Below are 14,446 nucleotides of genomic sequence, written 5' to 3'. Positions count from 1 at the left end.
TTCACAGTGAACTGTTACAACATGAATTTATATTGTACTTTATACACAAATAATTGCCTTACTTCCTCAAGAACACATTCTGTTGGTCAGGTTAGTCTGTGCAGCTGCAGTTTAGAACTGCACAGTCACAACACTGGGGTCCTGTTGCATTAGGGAGTGCCCCAACAGATGCCTGAGCTAGAGTTGAAAACTGGGTCCTATAGAATGACTAGAGGTTGCCCAAAATAGGCCTGTACAAAATAAGGCAAATAAATTAAGCTATGGGGAATTTTCTACAGCGGGCTTGGGGAATGCCGGTGTGCATATGGCACTGCACTGAGGAAAAGCAGACCGGTACACACATGCACAACGTTTAATAACCTGCTTCCGGCAATGCTAACCGGTTATACTGACAATGTTGCCTGCAAGGTCCTGCATGGCTAGAGATGAGACATCAAGGAAGAGAGAGAACATCCGCACACTAGTTTCTAGACCTCCGAGACTTACTATATTTAGAGGCAACAAATTGCCTTTCCCTTGATGCCTGACTTCCAGCACCTGGCCTAAATATAGGCATTGAGTTGTGCACACAATCTTCTCTGTAGCGATGAGACAACACATTGCTAATAATAATTATTATTAGTTTTGCTAATAATTATTATTATTAGCATCATTGTTACAATTATTATTATCACTATTATTAGTGGTAGAAGTAGTGCTTTTTCTGTCGATTGATGAAAATCTTTTTTCTTTCCACATGATTTCGTTTATTTTTGATTTGATTAGAAATGCAGCAGTGTTGAAATTTGATTAGATTTCTTTATTCAGTCTTTGTTTCCTTCTATGAGATAACTTGGGCATAATAAGCTTCGGCTTCAGCCCTTTCCTTTTCGGTCAATTGTATCATGTCAATCCTTTTTTCTGTATGTAATAATGCTGGGATAAACCATGACCGACACTAAACTAAGCTAAACCTGCCAGTGATGTAATAGGTTTTCAATGTAATGGGTCCCGGGACCCAGACCACCCCTTGGTCCCTGGTACCCATCTAAAATTTAGATGGATCTCAGGGACATTAATTTGATGAGTCCTACTTCAACAACATTAGAGTACAGTATTGAGTACAGTATTGCATCCCAGGACCCCCGGAGGGTGACATGATTGCGTCTGCGGGATGCAGGCGATTTGCATCACTGCCTGGTCAACTCAACTTCAAAAAATGTTAAGTAAACACCTTTCTTATTTTGTTGTCAAAGTAATATTGTGGGTTTAATGTGCTAGGCATGTATATAGCGTGTGTGTGTGTGTGTGTGTGTGTGTGTGTGTGTGTGTGTGTTTTCGTACGTGCGTGCGTGCAATGCGTACGTGCTTGTTTGCATGTGTACATTCGTTATAAAAGCTGGCCCCAAATATTCAAATGGATATGTGACAGGTTGCAATCCAAACATTAAAATATTCTGTTAATTTCAAAGTCTTTCTTTGGTTTTTCTTCTTTATTTTTTGGCCATTGTATGCTTTATTTAAGACAGAGACAGTGAACAGAGACACAGGAAGGGGGGGGGGAGAGGGAGGGGAGATGACATGCAGTAAAGAGCCTCAGGTCAGATTTGAACCCGTGCCAGCTGCGGAATGCGCTCTTATTTCGTGAGACAAAGAGGCGCCATATTTTTTTATATATTTCTAGCATTGCACACAATGCACAATTTAATCCACAGCCACGTCACACACAGCTGATGAGTCTCGACTTTCATGCATTTGTGGATGCATTTATTTTGTACTTTACTTGAGGATTTACAATAAAATACCACCACATCTCGGATGCAAATATTATAGGGGTGGGACGACATGGGTACCCCACGATACGATATCTGTGGCGATATTAGGGCCCTCGATAAAGATAATATCACGATATTCAATATATTGCAAGAGATTTCATCAACGATATATCACGATATCTGTAACTGAAAATGAAAAAATAACCATAAAAGGCAAAAGTCTGGAACTATGTATTTTTCCCCCAAAATATTACAAGATCTTTTTGTGACACAAACTGGTCAATAAGTACAATGATGGATGCATGTGTTTGGTCCGACATACTAACAGTCCTACAGTCATGTGTCTGACACCCTATCCAAAACCCAACCCTAAACCTAACCTCACAGGAAGCCTCAGATTAGTTTTACCCTGCCACGGGTTAGTTGTAACCTGCCACGGGTTAGTTGTAACCTGCCGCGCATGTCACTCAGGAGCCACGGGTTAGTTGTAACCAGCTGCGCATGTCGGGAGCGACGGTGTTGTCGGAATAATATAAGGTTGTTGTAGGCGGGGGGGGGGGGGGGGGGGGGGGGCAGGGGTCGCGAGACATGGCCGAAGCATTTCCGGGGGTCCTCAGCCAAAATGGTTGAGAACCCCTGGTCTAGATGACACTAGCCTGGGGTCCACCTAGAATCTCTAGACGCAGCTGCGCGACATGAGACTAATGTGTGTGTGTGTACGTGTGTGTCAATTTAACAAAGGTGCAGACGATCAGAAATCAGCAGAGAGTGAGCGACGTTTGCGCTACTCTATGCTGAATTGAAGTGGACTCGGTCCCAGACTTTTTTTTTCCTCCCTGGAAATAAAAATGTCTGGGTTTCCTAGGCTAAGATTGACACGTACTGGCTGGAGAAAGAGTAGCATATATGACATCTGATGCCCAAGGAACCGACACATCTAAGTGTCATAGAGCAACTGTGTCAGCAACTATTTTAATGTCAACACCTCCACATTGGATTTGTTTACATACTGTTTACATGCTGTAACTATAATACAATACTTACTACTGTAAGTATTGTATTGTTACATCATATAGGCTTTGCTTTGTTCAAATCATTGTGTTGTTTTTGCTTTTGTATGCACATTTGATTTGCTTACTTAACCCAGGGAAGCATATCTGTGTAATTTTAGATTGTATACGTTGGCTATTCAAAAATAGCAGATATACAAGCTGAGCTTAGCAGTTGATAACCAATGGACTATAATGTACTGATTCTGAAGGTGTCAAGTCATTAAACATGGTACTTAATACTTAAAAAGATGAACTCACATTAAATGGAAAAATGGCATAATAGGAAATCCCAGGAAGTGTCAGCTGTTACAGCCAGGGGACTCCCCTTATTACACAACCAATCATGCTGTGAGGAGAACTCTAGTGATGACATCAGGGCTAAGGCGATATGGACACAATCACAATATTTACCCCTGTGGGCTTGTTCAAATTGTTCAAATTCTTTACCGAAAGAAAGCACTCGTTAAGCCAGCTGAGGTCAAGTTGGACAATGATGAACTGTGAAGGCATGGGCTTTTGAGAGGTGTATTCGAGGAACTAAGGAATTTTAATATTCCCAGAAAGGCTTTTCATTAGTTTAGCACAAATGTTACTGCGGTATTGTTTGTTTGTCACAGATTGTTTTAAAGAGCTTTATTCGAATTTTCAATTATTCACAATGGCATTGTTGTCATGGAGCCTGCATGTTAATGTCCCTGACTCACCTTTTAAATTGTGGTTATTATGTATTGTTCAAGGTAGACTACACGTACAGTAGCAGCCTGTGACGAGAGAGGCATAATATGCATTGCCTGGAGTAATGTTTAACAAGATGTCACAGTAAGCTGAATTTTGTAGCCCAGGGGTGGGCTACAAAATTCGTACAATCCATCTACCAGTCGTACAATCCATCTACCAGAATTGCAATGGGGATAATTCACTTTTCAGCTAAATCAACGTAACAATGCGAAGTGTAATGGCTATTGCTATTATGTTTGTTAATCCATTGATACCTGGAACGCATCCATGTCACGTTAGCGTTAGCGTTTTAAACATTATGTTATAATTTAGCTATTGAAAAATAGCAGATCTACAAGCTCATAGCGCGCCACCGAGTGGCGCGCTATGAACTTGTAGGTCTGCTATTTTTGAAAAATCGTTAAAATGTGCCTCAAATCTTTCCGAAAATTGTCATGATTTAGAAAACTTTTTTTTTTTAAATTTCAACGTCAGGCCTGAATGGGTTAAAACTCTTTAAGTGCCAGGGGGTGGACACCAGTTTTGGTCCTGGGTGCCACTATTCCCATTATAAATAAAAGAAAGACATTTTAATTCTATTGTGCATGTCATGTGCATGTCATCACCTGAAAACCAGTTTAGAGGAATTTTCAAAAACATGGATTAAAAAAATAAAAAAAATAAAAGCTTGTCTTAACGTCCCTGGCAATCAGTGCATAGTTAGATTCAGCTTGTCTTAACGTCCCTGGCACTTAAACAGATGATCAAACATGCAATCGTTATTGTTCAATAGGCTCGACTGCTAGAGGCATTGAACAATGTATTATATAGGCCTATGGAATCCACAATTGGTTGCTTTGAGAATGTACAGTATAGTGGGACAGCACACGGTTTGCAATCCGCATAGATTGTGATCAGGTGTTACAGGTGCCATTTCAGAACTGGATGGGCCAGGTATCACAAGGCGAAGCTGGTTCATGTTGCAAGACAATAAGAACAGGGAGGTGGGAGGCTTTTTTTTTGTTAGCGTCACAAACTGTGTTTCTGTTTTTTCTCAGGCTCAGGTTATTGGGCAGTAAGTGTCAGATTCCCACCAATGGCCATCTCCTATGTACTGTGCAGTGGCACAATGGAATGGAATTATTATGAATTAATTATCAGAACGGTGCTGTGTGTGTGTGTGTGTGTGTGTGTGTGTGTGTGTGTGTGTGTGTGTGTGTGTGTGTGTCATTAGAAAAAATAATAATAACATTTTGATTCAGATTAGAAGGTACACTCCAAATAATGCCTACTAGGCCTCGAAAACCATCTCGAATTTCTATGACAAATACTGTAGTACACTAAGACTAAGGCATGATCTCTTGAGATAAATCCAAGTCAATGTACAATCTCACACATATCTACCACACAATCTTGAAGTTCGAGATTGTTGATCTGCTATTTTCGCTGTTGCAACACCACCAGGGCATAAGGGTTTGTCCTTTGATTTACCCCTTGTTTGGAATGAAGGCGAATTAAAAATTGGTGTTTATTCTGCAGTTCAAAGCATCAGCTAGGCTAAAAAAAAGATATATATATATATAATAAATACAAAATAAATACAGTGATTCTTTGGGATTCATCCATGTCACTGAGCCTTGGAAAGGAGCATCTCTGAAGTGCTGAACATGGTACTTAATACTTAAAAAGATGAACTCATATTAATCGACTTGTAGGTTGCGTTGCAAGTCTCATTCAACTGGCCCACTCATTCAACTGGCCCCTCCTCTTGTGAGTATCATTTTACAATTTGTCAGTGGTTAAGATGTTCATAAGCCTAAAACTTAGCTGAACCCAGGGATCTTTAACAAGGAGGATTAACGTCAAAATAGCCCATGTTAGTATGAGCCTGCAGATTAACCTCAGGACTAGTGGGGATGGACAGATGAAAACAGCTGACAAAAGTGATGAAGACTAGGAGAAAAGAGGGACAAACCAATATATTTAGTGTGTCATGTGTCAAAACATCCCTGTTCATGCTCAGAACCTGCACCACTCCAACATACACAAAGCCTGTTGCCAGGAGACCGGCTCGGCATGGTCTGTGTATACGCTCACAGCGGTGGCACTTCGGAGGGGTGGGGGCGGCACAATCTGTGACTTGAGAAAGAAAAGCTTTCCCTGGACCGTTCTGAATGCAGAGGCAGAGGCCCATTCAGGGCTACATTTTCGTCACCGCTAAACCCCTTATCCCTAAACTTCTTTGCCTTTTTTTTTTTTTACTATTTTGCAAAACATTTTTGAATAGTTAAAATGGCCAGTCTACAAGCTCACAATGTGTCAATGTAGATTGGCTAGTTGAACTATTCAAAAATATTTTTCAAAATAGTAAAAAAAAAAAAAAAAGGCAAAGAAGTTTAGGGATAAGGGGTTTAGCGGTGACGAAAATGGAGCCCTCACAACATACGCCATATTGGAAATAACGCTTCCTTCTTCCGGGCCTCTTCCGACTTCCTTCACAGCTGTTACCGATGATACTGATTAAGGCTCTATTTCATTCTAGTCAAACAGAGTCAGGGTGCTAGCCTGGCTAATAAGCCAGACTCAAATCACACTGTCGTGTGGTATTTGAGTCTGGAGATGCTGTGTATGGATCTTGTTTCCCGGGGGGCGGGTTCAAACATTTTCTCTTTGACGCAATTGGTTAGAGCTATTGTCAGTCAAAGGTCTTAAGCATTGAACGTCACTGTACCAAAGCCCGCCCATATTGCATACCGTGTCCCGATTGGCCACACCAGTTCTCTGGTGTAGGAAATGGGCGTACAATTGAGCCTCTCCAGACCGTAATCCGCCGGCAGGCAATTTTTTTGATTCGGTCTGGCTTATTAGCTCCAGGCTATCAGGGTGCTGCTATAATAGACCTTATGCAGACCGCGGCCATCTTGCCAATACGTTAATGGCAGGGTGGCAACTAGCCGCAATTTGCCATTGACGGCCCATACGTCCAAACAGAAAAGTCCTATCTAATTGTATTAAACGACATCAAACTCACCGACATTGCAGCTGTATGAAAAGTTTGAATTATCCTCTTTCTATGTAAGTTTTGTATTTGTTTTACATTCTTTTATGATTTTTACTGCCTGTTGTATCTCTTGTATGTTAACCCCGTATATGTATCCCTATGGACCTGAGTCTGCTAATAAAGTTGCATTGAATTGAATCTATCTGCAAAGTGTTTGTTTGATAAAAATCCACCTTAGACATGTTATGTTACCTACTTTCTGTCAAGACATTCCTTGTAGGTGATTATTTTTTCGAAGTGTTGGAATTGGAAGCGCTCGCTTTCAGTAAAGCAACGTCCTGCTGACTGCATTGTGAAATTCAAAACAGGTGGTACCCATGAGGGCCGTTGAGAGATATCCATCAGTCCATAGTATACCAATAATCAGGTGGTACCCATGAGGGCCGTTGAGAGATATCCATCAGTCCATAGTATACCAATAATCAGGTGGTACCCATGAGGGCCATTGAGAGATATCCATCAGTCCATAGTATACCAATAATCAGGTGGTACCCATGAGGGCCGTTGAGAGATATCCATCAGTCCATAGTATACCAATAATCAAAACAGGTGGTACCCATGAGGGCCGTTGAGAGATATCCATCAGTCCATAGTACCAATAATCAAAATAGATAATGTATTATGCCAAAAGGCCATATTTAATTATTGTATATTAAATATTAAATATGTGTTTCATTAATTTGCGACACCTTGTGAGGTTATAGATTGGCTCTTTCCACTGTTTTTGAAAATGTAGGAAAAATAAAGAATTTCAATATGGAGACGACTATGACGATTATGCAAAGAAATTGTAATTATCTCAAATAACTAACTGATTATTAGGCAATTATGTAAACATGTGTATCACAACAATTGAGCATGTAGATTTTCTATTTTCACTGCCTAATATAGGGACAAATAGGGTGAAAGTGGTTAACTAACATAGGGGAAAATGACACATCAGGAAAACAAATATCAGTTTTCAAGGAAACAAAATGCAGAACGGGAAGATGTGTCGATATATGAGACATCCGACATTTGTTTCCTCGCTTCCACAAAACCTAGCTATTCCCAAAAGAGGCGGTGTTCCTTCTAAGATGAGTCCGACAGGCGACATACTGTACCCTACCTACCCTACTACTTACAAGTTACAACTTAGATGGCGGAAGATAGACAAACAGGTTAACAGCAGTCCACAGATTACAACAATGACTGTATGTATGACTGACATAATCCCAGTCACAGTATTGTTTCCAGTCTTAACAATGTTCAACCCATGACAGGGCTTACTGAAAGGCCTCAGCCCGCGCACACCAGCAGTCGCTGAAAGGTATAATGATTATGATCAAACAAGAAACGAGTCTAACAAAGAACACCTCACTTCTGCAATAATAACGTCAACCTGACCAAAGCACCCACTGCCTGTATACTGTAGGTAAAAGAGAAAAGAGGATCTTGCAGATGAGCATCCTTGTTTTCGTGCATACAAATACGGTTTCACTAGGAGGACAAATTACATGTTTGGAAATTGGAGCACTGCATACGAGCACATGGCATAATGGTAAACAAAGACCAAACTTGGGCCCCAGAGAGGCAGGTTTATGGCTACAATAATTATGGTAGGACTAAATGCTCGTCGTTTTGTTGATCACCTTTCTAAAATGCAGTGTTGATTCAACATGGCTTGGGTTAATTTTGAACACATAGTTATGATGATATTCAGGCCTGTTTATCTAGGCCCGAGTTTTGGTTACACTGGCTTATAGTTCCCATTGTTCTGCCACTGCCCACTAGCCACGCAGCTAACAAACCTTGGCACAAGCCATGGCTGGCAGCTGGCATGCAAAGAGAGAGGCAGGGGCCCATCAACACTTTGCTATTGTATGTGATTGTGAGAGCACAAATTAAGTACGACACTGTGCAGAATACCATGTACATTACAGTATGTATTCAAAGGTTTGTGTGAGCACATTTGCTGTACTTTTTGTTTGTCTGTGTGTGTGTGTGTGTGTGTGTGCGTGCGTGCGTGCGTGCGTGCGCGACTGCGTGACTGCACGCGTGTGTGTGCTTAACTCCACGCTGCGTTTGAGCTGTGGACAGCAGCAGGTGTTGGAAACCAAAGCCCAGGTCTGCTAGTTTTCTGATGAATAAATGCATGAGTCAGCCACGCCAGAGTGACAGACTAGTGCTAGGAGTTAAATGGTGTGATAATATCACCCCTGCAGGCGGCTCCACTCCCCTCTGGACTCCTGGAGGCTTTTAGAGCCTCAGTTGAGAGCGGAAAGGCCAGAAGCTGTTTGGCACATGATACTACTAGGTTCCGCGGTTACCGTACCCGATAGTGAGACGTCCCTATAACACCTCGGCTATGGTTTCTGATAACCTTTTGTATCCGACTGCTCTTTATTCACAGGCGCTTTAGTCGCTTTACCGAGCCCAGATTCACAAGATGATAACATCTAATCTTGTCCTGAAACTCTACTTTAATACTAATAGGCTGCATGAACTAGACTCCCTAGCCATTTTATCTTTAGCCCAAAATGTAGCCCTGCGCTCTGGACAAGGGAGGTGTTGTTGTGACTTGACCTTGTAGCTACCTTGTGGCTATTCTCAGCACGTGACAATGTTGTTTTTAGAAGATAACATGCATAAACTTAGCAATTATGACTTTTCCCCCCAAATATGTCAGTATCAATGCAAATAATAGTATACTGCTAAGCCTTGACAGGCCTGTGATTTTGAAGAAAAAAAAAAACGTTATTACAGTTGGATCATCAATCATTACACTCTCCATACTTCTTCAGTTTGTGGTTTTGGTTTTGGTTTAAGTCACTATGCAGTGCCTGGAAGTAGTCGTTGTTCAGATTCACCAGTGAATTCCATACTTCAGTTGGTCATCTGTTATTACCAGTATCAAAAGATCGAGCATGCACGTTTGTCACAGCATAATAGCCCACAAGAAATCAACTACTGTGGGAGATGGAATTCCAATGTTTTTCCTAATGTTATCAGTATTATAATAATAGCAATCTGGCCTGGGCCTGCCTTATCTTTTTTTAAGGATAATATAACTTCCCTCCTGTCTAACAGTCAAATGAATAACCAAATCCCGTTTGCCTCTCTCTGGTTTGCCAAAGTAAACGCCTCCGTGACAGACATGTCTGCACTTGGTTAGACCGTGAACTGCCTGCAGCTTATTGGCATGTTGCATATAGGTTAGGGTTAAGGGTGTGCTTCAATGCCATATCACATCAATACCTTTTCTACTGTGCACTTCCCAATGCCTTTGCAATAATACAAACATTTTGCAGGTTAAAACGTTTACAACTCCATCCACACTTTGGGTTTAGAGATCATACTCTCCATCCATCACCAACCATGCCTAAGAAGTGCCTACTGTGTTATGACACATGAAGATGTTACAATATGCAGTTTCACAGCAGCATACCAGACCAGACCGCCCATGGCATCATGCAGGGTCTTGATTTGAGTGTATAATAAAACGACAGGAAACCGCCAGCTAGCATTAGCCACGAAAAGTTCATATTTTTAACAAAGTGACACAGTTTATACAGGCAGCCCAACTATAACAGCAGTGCAGTCAGTGGGTATGTAAAGTTGTCCCGCCCACCCCCTACCGTTATATGTTAAACTTTTTAAACCTTTAAGTGTACATTATTGTTTGGGAGTTAGAGTATACAAACCTCTCGAAGAAGATCCTAACGATAAAAATCCCCACCGCCAGCGGCAAGGCAGAGAGCAAGTGTCCGGCTTTGGGATACTCAGTCCCCGGTGCTGGGTCCGCGAGATCCGCCCAGGTTACATTATGTGGCAGCCAGAATCTCTCGTTCCAAAACCAGGCTGAAAGAGCAGCCATTCTTCAACGAGCTGTTTTATTGTTAAGAAGTTCCGTTATCCCCAAAGAAGAATTTATAGCAGAAGTCAAATAAGTAGACATGGATGATCTCCTTCTTGAGTTTGTTGATGAGTTGCCCCCCACTTCACTAACGTTACCGCCCTAGGGAGATGCTAGGGAGGAAGGTAGAGGCTTACATCCCATCGCTCCGGAGTTTGAGGAGGAACAGTCGTGCATTGATTGGTAGATGATTCGTTGTCTGGCAACCGCCGACGCCAGAGGACGCATGTTCTCTGTCTTGAGCGTACTTTTCTAGTTGGAAAAAAATAAAGGGTTAGCAGAGGATGGTTTCGATCCATCGACCTCTGGGTTATGGGCCCAGCACGCTTCCGCTGCGCCACTCTGCTATCTACCACTACCTTATCCTAGCTCTGGTCCATAGCCCTAATGCTAATTCTGCCCTGCACTGGGCACTGGGCAGAATTAGCATTAGGGCTATATGGACCAGAGCTAATACAATCCCTGGTTTAGGTACAGTGTTGCCAGATTGTGAGAGAAATGCAACTGTAGGTTTGATTGATTGATTGATTGATTGATTGATTGATTGATTGATTGATTGATTGAATAATGTATTAACAGTTTGGAGAATTGCAGTACATTTCAAGCACAACTCAATACAAGCTGTTAACTGTGGACGACACCATACAAAAGCATTACACTTGTTTACAATAGGGTCCACCCTTTTCAATTCGTCAGACAGGTCTATGAAAACAAGCCCAAAATAAGTGACTACTGAGGCTATTTAAAATAGATCTAGGAAAAAAGTGACAAATGTGGAATTTTCTGATTTGTTTTAACAACATCACACACCAGCTCTAGGTCTAGGCAACCCCCTCTGTGACTGGCCAGTATAATGATTGATTGAAAATGTCATTAACAGATTGTAGCATGGGTAGGCTAGACATTTAGAAAGAAAGTACAGGTCAATATAGGGCATAGCAGTTGGCATGGTTTTCTGCCATTCATTTTTGCCATAGAGATTTACAAAAATCAATTATTTTAAACCTAAAATCGATCCAGGATCCTGGTGAGTCATGACTCATGAGTCATGACCATAAAACTTTTGATATTGTGAAGAAAAAAAAAAAGTATTATTATTAAATGTTGCAAATGTAAAAAATGTCAGTGGTGCCACAACCAAAATGCGGAAAGTAATGCAGTAATGCAGAATGATTTTTATAATATATTACATATAATTTTTTAGTAATGTATTATATTTCGCATTACCGCATTTCAGTAATATATTACTGCAGTAATATATTGCTTTACTAATGATGAGCATTACCCCAACACTGCTTTTGAAGGAGGCTAGGGATTAACATTTCTTAATAGCTGTTGGTAGGGCGTTCCACATTTTAGTGGCATCGGAGCTAAATTAATTTAACCCCTTGTTTGAGCCGAATCTGGGTGGCACGTGGTTTGTTGAACTCCCTCTGGTGTTGTGATTGTGGACTTCGTTGACATTCGTTGACATTAAGGAAGTATTCTGACACATATGGTGGTATCATTTTATTGTTTTCTTCCCCTTTTTTACCTCCTCTATGATGTGGAGCGTATGTCTCTAAATGTTATGATGAATTGAACATGCCGGACCCTATTGTAAACAAGTGTCGTCCACAGTTAACAGAGTTGTGCATGAAATGTACTGTAATTCTCCAATCTGTTAATAAATAGGCCTACTTCAATCAATCAATCAATCAATCAATCAATCAATCAATCAGACAGAATTGGAATCAGACAGACAGACAGACATGGCAACACTTTTTACGCTGAAGCGTAATGCTGCCCTCCACAGGCCGAAGATAGCTCTTATATTTTCACAGGCACACCCGTGGGATTCCCTCGGGTGTAGGTCTGCTATTTTTGAAAAAACGTGAAAATGTGTCACAAATCTTTGAATATATTCTTTCAGAGTGAACGTTTTTAATTCAAATCTTTGCTTCTGGGAGGGTCCCTGGAACAACATATTTTCAGGGTCGGCGGCCAATTCCATATCATTTTTGGGGTCCTTGACATGAAAATGTTTGAGAACCACTGACATAGAAACATAGGGTTTTTCAGAAAACTGTCAGGATTTAGAAGGCATTTGTAGGTCTAAATGGGTTAAAAAAACGTTTTGTCCCAACCCGACTCTGTGTGGTTTGGGCTTTAGGCCAGGCTCTATAAATGCCTTTGCATTAGAGCTATGCTACTCTTGACTTCCTGTGCTCACATTAAATGAAGACCAGCCTCTCGACTGTAGCAGCTTGTGTGATTCCAAAGCCTACTTTCGTCGTGGGCGTGGGCGACTGTGGCTCAGGAGGTAGAGCAGGTCGTCCAATGATCCATGGGTCGGCGGTTCGAATCCCGGCTCCTCCTGTCTACATGTCGAAGTGTCCTTGGGCAAGACACTGAACCCCAAATTGCTCCCGATGTGCTGGTTGGTACCTTGCATGGCTTCCGCCGCAATCGGTGTATGAATGGGTGAATGTAATGCACAATCTATGTAAAGCGCCTTGGATAAAGGCGCTATATAAATGCACCATTTACCATTTACTTTCTGCGGTGGACGCACTCTGACCCCCCCACTTTTTGGCCAGAAAGGGAGAAACCGGAAGAAGAAATCTCGTCTTTGTTTTTTTTTCTTGGTAATATCGGTAGAGGGCACATTGGAGTAACTAAAAGTATTTTTCTTCCGGTGAAGAAAAATCATTTTCTGTGCAAAAAGTGCATTTTATACGTGTGGTGGGGGGCTCAGAGTGCGTCCACCACGGAAAGTATAGGCTTTGTAATGACACAAACCGTCTTTGTATTGGTGAGTAGCAAAAACGTAATTTTTTATTTTCGCTACAATCGAGAGGCCGGTCTGCATTTAATGCGAGTGCAGGAAGACGAGAGTAGCATAGCTCTAATGCACATTACAGCTGCGGGGCTATGTAACACACGGACACAAAGCCATAGCCACAGAATATGCACCTATAGTTTGAATGTATAGAAATTAATGAACAGAAAGCACTGGCGGGATTTGAACCCACGCCTCGATTCATGTCTAAAATTACGGCCAAGTATGGGCAAGCACAGCCTATAGTTCTCTTCAGAAACTACATTCGGTGGAATTTGCCAGCATGATGAAAAGACTGCAGGTTTATGTTGTGATGATGAAGAAGCAATATGCTTTGATGCTTTAGCAGAGGATGGTTTCGTATCCATCGACCGCTGGAATCTGGGCCCAGCACGCTTCCGCTGCACCACTCTGCTTTCCACTTCCCTGGATGGGATTTGAACAAAATGTTGTATCCATTATGCCACTGGGACTATGTATTGTAACACATTCCCACAGTCGTGGAATAGGTTGAATATTTAGAAATGAAATTAACATACACTGTTGGCAGTGGTTTTTGATGCCACAACTCCATAAAGACCTGAGACATGAAGTCACAACCTCCTATCCTTGCATCCTTTTTGCATGACAAAGGAGCATTTTTCTTTCACGCTGAGATAGAAACTCAAGACAGCAGGTTAATGTTGCAATGAGTAAATGCTGAAATCAAGAAAAAAATCACACCTGTGTGAACTGAGTGGTGTAAGGTCTTATATAGACTGATCAGCTGTGGTCTGACGTAATGTCTGACTTAATGAAATCACACCCGTGTGAACTGGGTGACCATAGCAACCATGCTCATTTTTTGGTACGAACAGACAGACAGACAGACAGACAGACAGACAGACACGTAAACTAACAAAGCCAGTTGTAGGAGTGGTTTACACCACTCAAAAAAATGAGGAGAGGATGTTTCAATTCATCAACCTCTGGGTTGTGGGCCCTGCAGTAGCTTCCGATGTGCCACTCTGCTCTGAGTTATGCACATGGAAATTGATTGACATTATTATTGCACAATAATAAGACAGAGATGTGAAAGCAAGGTTTGTAAGTGCATGTATGTTTGTGGATCTGTTGGGGATTGATTACATGAAACCAGCACCTGTG

General features: G+C 41.6%; 1 protein-coding gene across 1 annotated transcript in view; it reads right to left on the bottom strand.

The window, feature by feature from the left end:
- cers5 (ceramide synthase 5) overlaps positions 1–10,540 on the bottom strand; it is a 48,999-nt gene extending 38,459 nt beyond the window's left edge. The window contains exon 1 of the mRNA XM_079510416.1: positions 10,268–10,540. Coding sequence (XP_079366542.1) covers positions 10,268–10,440 — 173 coding nt within the window. The 5' untranslated portion in view covers positions 10,441–10,540. The remainder of the gene's footprint in view (positions 1–10,267) is intronic.
- Between the last annotated feature and the right edge of the window lie 3,906 nt (positions 10,541–14,446).

This window comes from Electrona antarctica, assembly GCF_951216825.1.
Source record: "Electrona antarctica genome assembly, chromosome: 9".
Classification (NCBI taxonomy): Eukaryota; Metazoa; Chordata; class Actinopteri; order Myctophiformes; family Myctophidae; genus Electrona; species Electrona antarctica.
This window is presented reverse-complemented; position numbering and strand designations above follow the sequence as displayed.